Source organism: Oncorhynchus keta, chromosome 23, assembly GCF_023373465.1.
Source record: "Oncorhynchus keta strain PuntledgeMale-10-30-2019 chromosome 23, Oket_V2, whole genome shotgun sequence".
NCBI lineage: Eukaryota > Metazoa > Chordata > Actinopteri > Salmoniformes > Salmonidae > Oncorhynchus > Oncorhynchus keta.
In genome coordinates this window covers 30,873,392-30,888,530 of record NC_068443.1, presented here as the reverse complement: position 1 = coordinate 30,888,530, position 15,139 = coordinate 30,873,392, and the positions used below count along the sequence as shown (strand labels likewise).

At 42.7% G+C, this 15,139-nt stretch overlaps 1 protein-coding gene across 19 annotated transcripts in view; it reads left to right on the top strand.

Moving 5' to 3' along the window:
* The window catches only part of LOC118402551 (disco-interacting protein 2 homolog C-like), a 259,141-nt gene that overhangs the window by 167,266 nt on the left and 76,736 nt on the right, over window positions 1–15,139 (top strand). For 13 of the 19 annotated variants that reach the window (XM_052477019.1, XM_052477011.1, XM_052477015.1 and 10 more), the window contains 2 exons: window positions 853–1,068; window positions 2,600–2,773. In XM_052477019.1, coding sequence (XP_052332979.1) covers window positions 853–1,068; window positions 2,600–2,773 — 390 coding nt within the window. The remainder of the gene's footprint in view (window positions 1–852; window positions 1,069–2,599; window positions 2,774–15,139) is intronic. The other 6 variants (XM_052477027.1, XM_052477025.1, XM_052477028.1 and 3 more) reach the window with 3 other exon arrangements.

The following is a 15,139-nucleotide window of genomic DNA, read 5'->3' as shown; positions in this document are numbered from 1 at the left end:
ATAGGGGAAGGGCTCCTCGTGACTGAGTCTGATACAGTGGATGGAAGCCATTCTCCCCCTCACTGTCATGATCAGGTTTCTGTCAACTCTGATTTGCATGCGTTCTGTGGAGTATACCTGTAGCCTACAGGTAGGGAGCAGGGTATCGCTTTCGCCTCACCTTCGGTATGAAAGCCTGTGGAAGTTCTTGTCAGGAGGAGGCTAAAAGAAGGGTATCCAAGCTATTTGACCCTCCCAACAATTGGTATAGGCACATTCAAACAGGTGGAGATTCGAAACCGAAAGCCAATAATTTACAATGGTGCCCACATCGGGTAGTGTCATTTTATTTATATATATATATATATATATATATATATATACATACATATATACATACATACATACATACATACATACATACATACATACATACATACATACATACATACATACATACATACATACATACATACATACATACATACATACATACACACACACACAAAAATGCTTACTCGGAATAATTCTGAAGAGGGATGGATGTGGTTATTTTTGAAAAATCGCTTCTACTCACAGCCCATCATCACAGTTCCACTCATACCTATAACCCCAGGCTCTGGAGAACAACGTGCGAGAGGGCCTGGAAGCTGATGCCAGCGGAGGGGTTATGCTATGGGGGAAAGGACATCTCCTTGTGGCATAGCCCGTGTTTCTCTGTTGTGCAAATGTCTGACATTGACAATGACATGCAGGTGTGTGGTTGTGTGTGCATATGTACGTGTGTTCATGTGTTTCTACCTGCCGTTGTAGACCCCCCCCCCTCTCTCTAATTCCCCTCTCCGTCTCGGCTCTTCTCCCCCCTCTCTCCAGACACGTCGTCGGGCTCGGAGGGCGAGGGCTCCATGCAGGGTGAAGGCACACCAACCTCCAGCCAGAGCAGCATCAACATGGAGAACTGGATCAGCCGAGCCATCCACGGCTCCACCACCTCCTCCACCACCTCCTCCTCTTCCACTCAGAGTGGAGGGAGCGGGGCAGCCAGCCGGCTAGCAGACGTCATGGGCCAGACGCACCTCGGTAAGTCAGGTAAACCGCCCTTCAACTATAACCTACACACATCTATCTAACTCTGTGTGTTTGTCTTGTTGGCTTTCTAACTTGATACCCCCAGGGTGTGTGTGTGTGTGTGTGTGTGTGTGTGTGTGTGTGTGTGTGTGTGTGTGTGTGTGTGTGTGTGTGTGTGTGTGTGTGTGTGTGTGTGTGTGTGTGTGTGTGTGTGTGTGTGTGTGTGTGTTGTTGTTGTTGATCTCACCCATCCTGTTCCAACCCCTAAGGCATGCAGCCACAACACTAGCCTGCGCTTCCAGTGTTACTCTCTATTAATTGCATGCTAGCCTCTTTCCCCTGACAGAGGTGACCTTCTAGACTTAGTTAACCCCCTAGGGTAGTTGTATGGCCAGTGCATAATACATAAACAATTCAAAATGGTGAATTGTTGTAGCCTATTTACTCCCTATGTAGATAAACTATATCAAATAAATAGGACTGGAGGGCTGTCACCATGAAGTACCACTGTTGTTTGTGTAGACTGTTCCAGTGGCTAGTCTGTTTTCATGCTGCTGACACAGTTTAAATGCCACCAGAGACAGCACAGACAGTCAGCCCCCTGCCAGGTGGACAGCGCTCGTAGACAGTTAGGACTAGGAGACAGACCATCATAGCTAATTGGCCCTATTATGATCTACAAATGTCATACTGTGGGAGCTCCCTGAAGACAATTTAGAGAGGCATATCTGTTGACCAGAGCTTGTTGTAGGTCCATTCATACCAACAAGCACATGAGTAACTTTCTCACCAGTCCTTGGTGTTCAGAGGCGTTTCCATGACAATCAGCTTACACACATAGCTGTTTTGTTGTCACAACATGGCGTGTGTGTGTGTGTGTGTGTGTGTGTGTGTGTGTGTGTGTGTGTGTGTGTGTGTGTGTGTGTGTGTGTGTGTGTGTGTGTGTGTGTGTGTGTGTGTGTGTGTGTGTGTGTCAGACTTGACTGACTGGAGTGTATTCTAGGCCTGCTCTCTCTCTGCTAGGTGTGTTATTGAAGAGGAGGATATCCTTTCCTGTGTGTGACGGTTACGACTCTGTTTTCCTCTTCGCTCCTGTTTTGAGGCCAAAACAAACCAGCTCCCCAGTGTATGTGTGCTGGCTTTTTAAAAGGCTGAAGGAAAAGCATTTTCCATCGTCCCTTCATCCCGCCCTCCCTCCTCCCTCCCCTCCCATTAGTGTGGTTCTGCCTGCCCGTGTAGATAAGTTGCTTTTCTCCATGCCCCTTACCGTTATCCATGGGTCCGTCCCAAATGGCACCCTATTCCCTGTATAGTTCACTACTTTTCACCAGAACCCTATGGTCCCTGGTCAAAAGTAGTGCACTATAAATGTAATAGGGGGCCATTTGGGACGAAGACCGTATTTTCCATCTCTCCATATCGATGATGCCTCTTGTGCTGAGAGACACTGCAGAGAGGCCTTCCTCCATCTGGGTGCAGTAGTGCCTTTGTTTTGGCTCTGTGTGGTTGCCGTAGTCTGGATTTAAGGTTCTGGTTTTCCCCTCACATGCAGGGCCCATTGCTCACCTCTCTCTGAAGAGGAAAACTAGGAAGGTCCTGGGTCCTCCGGCCCCAGTCACAGTAGAGAATGGGAACACAGGTCCAGGTCCTGTGGTGCGCCGGTCTTGTGAGTTTGGATCTGGTGGATCAGAGCTCGTCTGGCAACAGCCCCCTCTGGAGAAGCAGGGTCAGTATCCCACTATCCCAGACCACCGTGCGGTGGTGCAGTCAGCGCCCCCCTGCCTTCGCCTCCCTACCCTGCTCTGACACCAGCCCCCATTTGCTTTGTTATGATCAAGTGTGGCGTTCATTGACGAAGTGGTGTGTCCCTTGCTCTTACTACAGTTGTGTGAAAAGATGGGCGATAGAAGAGAAGTGATGCTAACCCATGGTTAGCTTTGGCTAATGAGTGCTGTGATCGCATGAAGCAGTGTGTTATACTTTCATGCTTGTGAATGAGAGACAAGATGCTGATGGAAAATCAACAATAATATGACAGGGAAACGGTAAGGTTCTGGAAAGCAGTGTATTTGACAAAAAATGGCACCCTACTTCCTATATAGTGTACTACTTGTGACCAGGGCCGACAGGGTTCTCGTCGAAGTTGTGCATATGTAGGGAATCTGGTGCTATTTGGGATGCAAAAAAAAAATATGTTGTTGCTTTCATGGCTGTGAAACATTTGTTTAAATGGTGAGAAATACATTTGTTTGCTTGGCAAGATAAGAGTGTTCAAGAATGCTTTTCATCTCTGACACAGAGCAGACGGATGGTTGCTCCAGTTACGTGGAGGTGGTGCTTGCTGCAAAATGTATTCTGTCTGCTTTTAGACACTTCTCTGCCCTCCCAATCTTCCACATGGATACAGACATTCATGTTGGCAGTGTACACTTTACATCTGAACTTTAGGCAGGTGCCACATTGTTTTAAGTAGTCTGTTTAAAATGCCCTGTGCAGTTTACTTTTTGGTGCCAAAACTCTGCTGGATGCTTTAAAGAACCCACTGAACCAGCATTGAAGAATGCGTTGATTGAACCCATCTGTTATCCCATCAGTCACTATTCTGCAGGGAGAGTGAATTATTGAAATGAGTTGTTTATATCCAAACGACAAAAGACAATAATCCCCAGGTGGAAGTAGATGGGATGTTCTGAAAACAAAGGCTTGGTCCACACTCTAATCAACTATTAGTTAACATCTGAGAACACCACAGAAACCATTAACACATTTCTGGAAGGATTCCCATTCCTAATGGAATCAAGTGTTGCCGTCTATGGTTTGCAGTTTATGCTTGCGTTCCGGGGCGATTACAGTACATTGCATGACGCGCCTATCCATGCGTTGCTAGATACAGTATGGCAACGCGGCCTATGTGACGACCCATAGGGATTCCATTGCAGTACAGTGTGTACCTCTGCCCCTGCCGAGGTGTATTCCCTATCTCATTAGTATTCCTCTAGGTGCTGTGCTGTAAAGGAGAGATTCGTCAAATGAAATGTATTCGTCACACGCTGCGTAGACAACCGGTGTAGACAAACAGTGAAATGCTTACTTACTGGTCCTTTTCCAACAATGCAGAGTTAAAGACGAGGTATAAAATACAAATAGTGACACTGTGAATAATGAGTAGAAAACGACATGGCTATGTACCGGGAGTAGAAAATAACATGGCTATGTACCGGGAGTAGAAAATAACATGGCTATATACAGGGAGTAGACAATAACATGACTATATACAGGGAGTAGACAATAACATGACTATATACAGGGAGTAGACAATAACATGACTATATACAGGGAGTAGACAATAACATGACTATGTACAGGGAGTAGACAATAACATGACTATATACAGGGAGTAGACAATAACATGACTATATATAGGGAGTAGACAATAACATGACTATATACAGGGAGTAGACAATAACATGACTATATACAGGGAGTAGACAATAACATGGCTATATATAGGGAGTAGACAATAACATGACTATATATAGGGAGTAGACAATAACATGACTATATACAGGGAGTAGACAATAACATGACTATGTACCGGGAGTAGACAATAACATGACTATATATAGGGAGTAGACAATAACATGACTATGTACCGGGAGTAGAAAATAACATGACTATATATAGGGAGTAGACAATAACATGACTATATACAGGGAGTAGACAATAACATGACTATATATAGGGAGTAGACAATAACATGACTATATACAGGGAGTAGACAATAACATGACTATATATAGGGAGTAGACAATAACATGACTATATATAGGGAGTAGAAAATAACATGACTATATACAGGGAGTAGAAAATAACATGACTATATACAGGGAGTAGAAAATAACATGACTATATACAGGGAGTAGAAAATAACATGGCTATATATAGGGAGTAGAAAATAACATGGCTATATATAGGGAGTAGAAAATAACATGGCTATATATAGGGAGTAGAAAATAACATGACTATATACAGGGAGTAGAAAATAACATGGCTATATACAGGGAGTAGAAAATAACATGACTATATACAGGGAGTAGAAAATAACATGGCTATATATAGGGAGTAGAAAATAACATGACTATATATAGGAGTAGACAATAACATGACTATATATAGGGAGTAGACAATAACATGACTATATATAGGGAGTAGACAATAACATGACTATATACAGGGAGTAGACAATAACATGACTATATATAGGGAGTAGAAAATAACATGACTATATATAGGGAGTAGAAAATAACATGACTATATACAGGGAGTAGACAATAACATGACTATATATAGGGAGTAGAAAATAACATGACTATATATAGGGAGTAGAAAATAACATGACTATATATAGGGAGTAGAAAATAACATGACTATATATAGGGAGTAGAAAATAACATGACTATATACAGGGAGTAGAAAATAACATGACTATATACAGGGAGTAGAAAATAACATGACTATATATAGGGAGTAGAAAATAACATGACTATATACAGGGAGTAGAAAATAACATGGCTATATATAGGGAGTAGAAAATAACATGACTATATATAGGGAGTAGAAAATAACATGGCTATATATAGGTAGTAGAAAATAACATGACTATATACAGGGAGTAGAAAATAACATGGCTATATACAGGGAGTAGACAATAACATGACTATATATAGGTAGTAGAAAATAACATGGCTATATATAGGGAGTAGAAAATAACATGACTATATACAGGTAGTAGAAAATAACATGGCTATATATAGGTAGTAGAAAATAACATGGCTATATACAGGAGTAGACAATAACATGACTATATATAGGTAGTAGAAAATAACATGGCTATATATAGGGAGTAGAAAATAACATGACTATATACAGGTAGTAGAAAATAACATGGCTATATACAGGAGTAGACAATAACATGACTATATATAGGTAGTAGAAAATAACATGACTATATACAGGGAGTAGAAAATAACATGACTATATACAGGGAGTAGAAAATAACATGGCTATATATAGGGAGTAGAAAATAACATGACTATATATAGGGAGTAGAAAATAACATGGCTATATATAGGTAGTAGAAAATAACATGACTATATACAGGGAGTAGAAAATAACATGGCTATATACAGGGAGTAGACAATAACATGACTATATACAGGGAGTAGACAATAACATGACTATATACAGGGAGTAGACAATAACATGACTATATACAGGGAGTAGACAATAACATGACTATATACAGGGAGTAGAAAATAACATGACTATATACAGGGAGTAGAAAATAACATGACTATATACAGGGAGTAGAAAATAACATGACTATATATAGGGAGTAGAAAATAACATGACTATATACAGGGAGTAGAAAATAACATGACTATATATAGGGAGTAGAAAATAACATGACTATATACAGGGAGTAGAAAATAACATGACTATATACAGGGAGTAGAAAATAACATGGCTATATATAGGGAGTAGAAAATAACATGGCTATATATAGGGAGTAGAAAATAACATGGCTATATATAGGGAGTAGAAAATAACATGGCTATAGGCAGGTGCCACATTGTTTTAAGTAGTCTGTTTAAAAGCCTTCCCAGCCTGGTGCAGGTCTACGATTTTGTTTCTGGTGTCCTTTGACAACTCTTTGGTCTTGACCTTAGTGGAGTTTGGAATGTGACTGAGGTTGTGGACAGGTGAGAGCTGTCAAAGGACACCAGAAACAAAATTGTAGACCTGCACCAGGCTGGGAAGACTGAATCTGCAATAGGTAAGCAGCTTGGTTTGAAGAAATCAACTGTGGGAGCAATTATTAGGAAATGGAAGACATACAAGACCACTGATAATCTCCCTCGATCTGGGGCTCCACGCAAGATCTCACCCCGTGGGGTCAAAATGATCACAAGAACGGTGAGCAAAAATCACAGAACCACACGGGGGGGACCTAGTGAATGACCTGCAGAGAACTGGGACCAAAGTAACAAAGCCTACCATCAGTAACACACTACGCCGCCAGGGACTCAAATCCTGCAGTGCCAGACATGTCCGCCTGCTTAAGTCAGTACATGTCCAGGCCCGTCTGAAGTTTGCTAGAGAGCATTTGGATGATCCAGAAGAAGATTGGGAGAATGTCATCTGGTCAGATGAAACCAAAATATAACTTTTTGGTAAAAACTCAACTTGTCGTGTTTGGAGGACAAAGAATGCTGAGTTGCATCCAAAGAACACCATACCTACTGTGAAGCATGGGGGTGGAAACATCATGCTTTGGGGCTGTTTTTCTGCAAAGGGACCAGGACGACTGATCCGTGTAAAGGAAAGAATGAATGGTGCCATGTATCGTGAGATTTTGAGTGAAAACCTCCTTCCATCAGCAAGGGCATTGAAGATGACAATGATCCCAAACACACCGCCCGGGCAAAGAACGAGTGGCTTCGTAAGAAGCATTTCAAGGTCCTGGAGTGGCCTAGCCATTCTCCAGATCTCAACCCCATAGAAAACCTTTGGAGGGAGTTGAAAGTCCATGTTGCCCAGCAACAGCCCCAAAACATCACTGCTCTTGAGGAGATCTGCATGGAGGAATGGGCTAAAATACCAGCAACAGTGTGTGAACCTTGTGAAGACTTACAGAAAACGTTTGACCTCTTGTTATATACCCTTTGTTGGCAATGACAAAGTATTGAGATAAACATTTGTTATTGACCAAATACTTATTTTCCACCATAATTTGCAAATAAATTCATTAAAAATCCTACAATGTGATTTTTCTGGATTTTTTTGTTCTCATTTTGTCTGTCAGAGTTGAAGTGTACCTAATGATGAAAATTACAGGCCTCATCTTTTTAAGTGGGAGAACTTGCACAATTGGTGGCTGACTAAATACTTTTTTGCCCCACTGTACATATTACCTCAACACCGGTGGCCCCGCACATTGACACATTGACTCTGTACCGATACCCCCTATATATAGCCCCGCTATTGTTATTTACTGCTGCTCTTTAATTGTTACTCTTATCTCTTACTTTGTTTTAGGTATTTTCTTAACTGCGTTGTTGGTGAAGGGCTTGTAAGTAAGCATTTCACTACACCTGTTGTATTCGGCACGCGACAAATACAATTTTATTTGATATGGAGTGGAAAACAACATTGCTATATACAGGGAGTACCAGTACTGAGTCCATGTGCATGGGAACAATGTAATTGAGGTAACTATATAGTGTACAGTCGTGGCCAAAAGTTTTAGGAATGACACAAATATTCATTTTCACAAGTCTGCTGCCTCAGTTTGTATGATGGCAATTTGCATACACTCCAGAATGTTATGAAGAGTGATCAGATAAATTGCAATTCATTGCAAAGTCCCTCTTTGCCATGCAAATGAACTGAATCCCCCAAAAACATTTCCACTGTATTTCAGCCCTGCCACAAAAGGACCAGCTGACATCATGTCAGTGATTCTCTCGTTAACCTCTCTATGATATGTGGGAAGCTAGCGTCCCACCTCGACAACAGCAAGTGAAATTGCAGGGCTCCAAATTCAAACAACAGAAATCTCATAATTAAAATTCCTCAAACATACAAGTATTATACACCATTTTAAAGATAAACTTCTTAATTCAGCCACAGTGTCAGATTTCAAAAAGGCTTTACGGCGAAAGCACACTTTGCGATTATGTTAGGCCATTTTCCAACCAAGGACAGGTGTCGCAAAAGTCAGAAATAGCGTTAGAATTAATAATTTACCTTTTGATCTTCATCTGATGGCACTCCCAGGGCTCCCTCCTTGTTAGACAATAAATGTTTGTTTTGTTCGATAAAGTTTATCTTTATGTCCAAATACCCCCTTTATGTTCGCATTTAGTCCAGTAAGTCCAAATGAAAAGTCAAAAAAGTTCCATTCCAGTTTGTAGAAACATGTCAAACGATGTATATAATCAATCTTTAGGATGTTGTTATCATAAATCTTCAATCATATTCCAACCAGACAATTCCTTTGTCTTTAGAAATGAAAGGGAATGGAGCTCGTGCTCACGGCCGCGCGCGAGACTTAGCAAAAGGCTTTCAGCCAGATCCCTGGTTCAAACAGCTCTTATTTGCTCCCCTTTCACAGTAGAAGCCTGAAACAATGTTCTAAAGACTGTTGACATGAAGTGGAAGCCTTAGGAATTGCAATCTGACCCCATTTACACTGTATTTTGGATAGGCAATCACTTTCTTTCTTTTTTACTACAAACATCAGATTTCCCACTTCCTGGTTGGATTTTTCTCAGGTTTTTGCCTGCCATATGAGTTCTATTATACTCACAGATATTATTTTAACAGTTTTGGAAACATTTTAGTTTTTTCTATCCAAATATACTAATTATATGCATATTCTGAGTAGCAGGGAGTTAACGCTGGGCACCTTTATTCATCCAAGCTACTCAATACTTTCCCCTGTTCCCAAATAAGTTAACACAGGTGTGAGTGTTGATGAGGACAAGGCTGGAGGTCACTCTGTCATGCTGATTGAGTTCGAATAACAGACTGGAAGCTTCAAAAGGAGGGTGGTGCTTGGAATCATTGTTCTTCCTCTGTCAACCACAGTTACCTGCAAGGAAACACGTGCCGTCATTGCTTTGCACAAAAAGGGCTTCACAGGCAAGGATATTGCTGCCAGTAAGATTGCACCTAAATCAACCATCAAGAACTTCAAAGAGAGTGGTTCAATTGTTGTGAAGAAGGCTTCAGAGCGCCCAAGAAAGTCCAGCAAGCTCCAGGACCGTCTCCTAAAGTTGATTCAGCTGCGGAATCTGGGCACCACCAGTACAGAGCTTGCTCAGCAATGGCAGCAGGCAGGTGTGAGTGCATCTGCACGCACAGTGAGGCAAATACTTTTGGAGGATGGCCTGGTGTCAAGAAGGGCAGCAAAGAAGCCACTTCTCTCCAGGAAAAACATCAGGGACAGACTGATATTCTGCAAGAGGTACAGGGATTGGACTGCTGAGGACTGGGGTAAAGTAATTTTCTCTGAATCCCCTTTCCGATTGTTTGGGGCATCCGGAAAAAAGCTTGTCCGGAGAAGACAAGGTGAGCGCTACCATCAGTCCTGTGTCATGCCAACAGTAAAGCATCCTGAGACCATGTGTGGGGTTGCTTTTCAGCCAAGGGAGTAGGCTCACTCCCAATTTTGCCTAAGAACACAGCCATGAATAAAGAATTTTACCAACACATCCTCAGAGCCACTTCTCCCAACCATCCAGGAACAATTTGGCGACGAACAATGCCTTTTCCAGCATGATGGAGCACCTTGCCATAAGGCAAAAGTGATAACTAAGTGGCTCGGGAAACAAAACATCAATTTTTTGGGGGGTCCATGGCCAGGAAACTCCCCAGACCTTAATCCCATTGAGAACTCGTGGTCAAATCCTCAAGAGGCAGGTGGACAAACTCCAAGAATTGATTATGCAAGAATGGGCTGCCATCATTCAGAATCTGTCCCCGAAGTTAATTGACAGCATGCCTGGGCGGATTGCAGAGGTCTTGAAAAAGAAGGGTCAACACTGCAAATATTGACTCTTTGCATCAACTTCATGTAATTGTCAATAAAAGCCTTTACAAGTGTCAATTATACTTCAGTATTCCGTAGTAACATCTGACAAAAATATCTAAAGACACTGATGCAGGAAACTTTGAAAATTAAAATGTGTGTCATTCTCAACTTTTGGCCACGACTGTACATATAGGTAGGGGTAAACTTACTAGCAGCAGCTAATGTGCTGAAAGTGTGCGTGTGGCATCAGTGTGTGTGTGTGTGGTGTGTGTGTGTGTTGGTGTCAGTATGTGTGGGTATAGTCCAGTGTGTGTGTGTGTGTGTGTGTGTGTGTGTGTGTGTGTGTGTGTGTGTGTGTGCATAGTCAGTGCATGCGAGTTAGTGCATAAAAGGGTCAATGCAAGTTGTCTGGGTAGCCATTTGATTAGCTATTTATCAGTCTCATACCTTGTGTTTAGAAGCTGTCGTGTTTGTTCCAGACATTGGTACTGCTTGCCATGTGGTACAGCGAGAAACGTCTGTTGCTGGGATGGCTAGACTCTTTAAAAAAAACAAAAAAAACATTTGGGCCTTCCTCTGACACCGCCTGGTATAGAGGTCCTGGATGGCAGGGAGCTCGGCCCAAGTGATGTACTGGGCCATACACGCTACCCTCTGTAGCGCCTTGTGGACAGATGCCCAGCAGTTGCCATACCAAGTGGTGATGCAGCCAGTCAAGATGCTCCCGATGGTGCAGCTGTAAAACTTTGAGGATCTGAGGCCCATGACAAATCTTTTGAGCCTCCTGAGGGGGAAGAGGCGTTGTCGTGCCCTCTTCACGACTGTGTTGGTGTGTGTGGACCATGATAGATCCTTAGTGATGTGGACACCGAGGAACTTGATGCTCTCGACCCGCTCAACAACATCCCCGTCGATATGAATGGGGGTGCACTTGGCCCTCCGTTTCCTTTAGTCCACGATCAGCTCCTTTGTCTTACTGACATTGAGGGGGATCAGGCCCTCATCGTTGTCAGGGATCAGGGCTACTGCCATGTCGTCTGCAAACTTCATGATGGTGTTGGAGTCACGCATTCGTGGGTGAACAGGGAGTACAGTAAGGGACTAAGCATGCACTCCTGAGGGTAAGCCAGGTGGATGTGTTGTTGCCTACCCTCGCCACCTGGGAGAGGCCCATCAGGAGGTCAATGATCCAGTTGCAGAGGGAGGTGTTTAGTCCCTTATCGTAGTGATGAGCTTTGAGGGCACTATGGTGTTGAACGCTGAGCTGTAGTAAATGAACTGCATTCTCATGTATGTGTTCATTTTGTCCAGGTGGGAAAGGGCAGTGAGGAGTGCAATCGAGATTGCATCATCTGTGGATTTGTTGGAGAGGTATGTGAATTGGACTGGGTCCAGGGTTTCTGGGATGATTGTGTTGCTGTTGCTCGATCTGTGTCGCGCCCGCTCTCTGTGTCGCGCTCCGTGTGTGGCGGCCTCGCTTGCTCTCGCTGCCTGGCACTCACACAGCTCTGAAGGCATTAGGAATATGACTCTCACACATTAGCACTGTGTTGAAGTTATATATTTATTTACAGTAGTCTTTTCGCCGGTTACATAAGCAGCTACTGGCTGATTCTAGGGAGTGGGGTAGGGAGGGTGAGCGACTAAGTGGGGGCGGCAGTGATGTTGTCCTTGGTCTGACATTGTCAATATGAGTCTTGTTTAATCTAGCGAGGTCTGGAGCCCTATCCCATTAATCTAACCTCACACTGGTGGTCTCAAATGGCACCCTGTTCCCTATGTTGCTCATAGGACTCTGTGGTCAAAAGTAGTGCACTATATAAGGAATAGGGTGCCATATGAGACATAGCCTATACATGGTGGAAGGTGAGATGATTGTGTGATGACACATTCTATTTTCATAAATTTGTAGATGTGAAGTTTTGGGAAGCTCTTATCCTATTGGCCTATATAGGCATATTAAACGTCATGATGAATTGTCACTGAAAAGAAGATTCCTCATTGCAGACAGTATGATGGTCTGAATGAGATTGCTCTGACTTATATCTGATTACCAGCTCTTATAGATAAGTGCTATGTGTGCTAGCTAGTGTTTCATCCACTTTAGCGTATGTATGGTCCTTGACTGGGGATGTAGTGTTTTGCAGTGGAAAGAGACTGAGTACTGGGAATGTTAAGGAAAGACAGCGAGGGACCTCATTGAAATTCCTTGTGGTTTCTCCCCCCAAATGGTGTCTGGAATTATATTACACGCTCATCCACTTCAGTTGGAGTCCAAATCTAGCAGGGACAGGAAGTAACGTCTGATGCTTTTTTACATTGTCCTGTCAGTATGATGGGAGAAAACAACATGAGTTCACGGCTGCTATACGATGGTTACAAGATTATCGTGAAGCCGACAATTATGGATGAAGACCGTCATGAAAATATATATATATATTTATTATTATTATTATTATTGTTTTTTATTTTTTTTTTGTGTGTAAAATAAGTGGCACAAACAGCTGTCTGAAAACCAGACGGCCAGGCCATTGTGCGGTTGAGTCCGTTTCCACGGTAAAACAAACTCTTTACAACGCGATGACGTTGCGGTCATTTGGCTGATCAATAACTGTCATCTGAAATTCCATGACCGTCACAGCCCTTTTCACAGCATGATTAGACTTTCAACAACCTCTGCCTCTTGACACAATCTGAAATGAAATACAAGTCGAGGAGTGAGAGAGTGAAATATAGATGTTTTTTTTTCACATTGAAAGATAATGTCACACGTGGGAAGTCTCAGTGAGAGCAGGAGAGGTGGAAGCGCTGCATTAATTATGTAATGTTGAAGCATTTGGAGGAATTATGTTATGGCCAGGGGATTGAAGAGTGGGCGGTGATGATTACAAACATATTTCCATGAAGTCCATCAAATCTCCTGCAGCTCCAGTACTGGATTTAAAGGGGCAATCTGGGATTGCCCCTTTAAAACTGAAGAATATTAGACTGAAGAATATAACTTATAAAATACCTTTTTAATGATCGTGAGCTTAGCTACATTTTCTTCCCTCATCAGAGGCCAAAATATAAACTTGTTTTACCTTTGCCTAAGCTGTTTACCAAAAAAGAGTGTGTGTGTGTGTGTGTGTGTGTGTGTGTGTGTGTGTGTGTGTGTGTGTGTGTGTGTGTGTGTGTGTGTGTGTGTGTGTGTGTGTGTGTGTGTGTGTGTGTGTGTGTGTGTGTGTGTGTGTGTGTGTGTGTGTGTGTGTGTGTGTGTGTGTGTGTGTGTGTGTGTGTGTGTGTGTGTGTGTGTGTGTGTGTGTGTGTGTGTGTGTGTGTGTGTGTGTGTGTGAGAGTAGAGTTTTGTTTTAATCCCAGCTCAGTGGCAGGTAGCATAGCGGTTAAGAGTGTTGGGTCAGTAGCTGAAAGGTCACTGGTTCGAATCTCTGGGCTGACTAGCTGAAACATCTCTGTGCATCTTGAGCAAGGCACTTAACCCTAATTGCTCCTTTAAGTTGCTCTGGATAAGAGCATCTACTGAATTATGAAAATGTTTTTTTTTTTAAATACAATACATTTCGATCATCCCTTTAATCAATATCTGACTGAAGGAGAGGCTGGTGGCCTGGGGATGAGACATTTGACTATCAGCTTGGTGACTCATACATGGACAACTTAATACACAGCATTAGTTTGTTTGACTTGGTTGTCATAGTTATATATTTGTATTAGTTAGTGTGGTCCCACACATTCAGTCTTGCGTACTCATCACATAGAAATGTGCGTAGCAGAGATGTATGAGACGCTATAGGGCTTGTAAAGTTCACAATATCTTGACTTAGACTGATTTTGTATGTGAGTTACAATGGCTGTGCCACGTGGCCACACGATTAAGATGATATTTTCATCAGAATAAAATAGATTTTGGGTCATTGCAGAGGTACTTCCCTCTCGTGGAGTGGATGGACTTCGGGGTGTTCACTATCTCATCTTAAAACACCACTAATCTGTTTTCAAAGGAAAACTAACTAGAGGGCTCGTAAAAATGCAAATGAGGTGACATGAAACACTTTCAGTGCGATATCATAACGGATCATATTGGTAAGGGCTGAGGACTATGGCACTATGGAAATGCCAAGATAAACACAGCAGCATTGTAAACATTTCCTTCCTTGAGTTAACCGTAGTCTACCTCTGTCTATTCTCCACCTGGGGACACCTGTTTGCATGTACCTCCTGACCTGACTAGACTAACCCTTGTGTCCTACCGTCTGTCTGTTTCTCCGTCTGTCTGTGTGCTCACGGACCGCTGCCTCATCCTGTCCTCGGTTGGGTGCGTCCAAAATGGCACCCTTTTCCCTCTATAGTGCACTGCTTTTTACCAGGGTCAATACACCTATGGTATGTATGAGCGGTGGTCAAAGGGCGTGCACTATATAGGTGCCAGACTCAGCCCCCCTCCCGCACTGATATGCTGGCTTGGCTCGTGGCCTGCTGTGGCCCTTGGTTAGC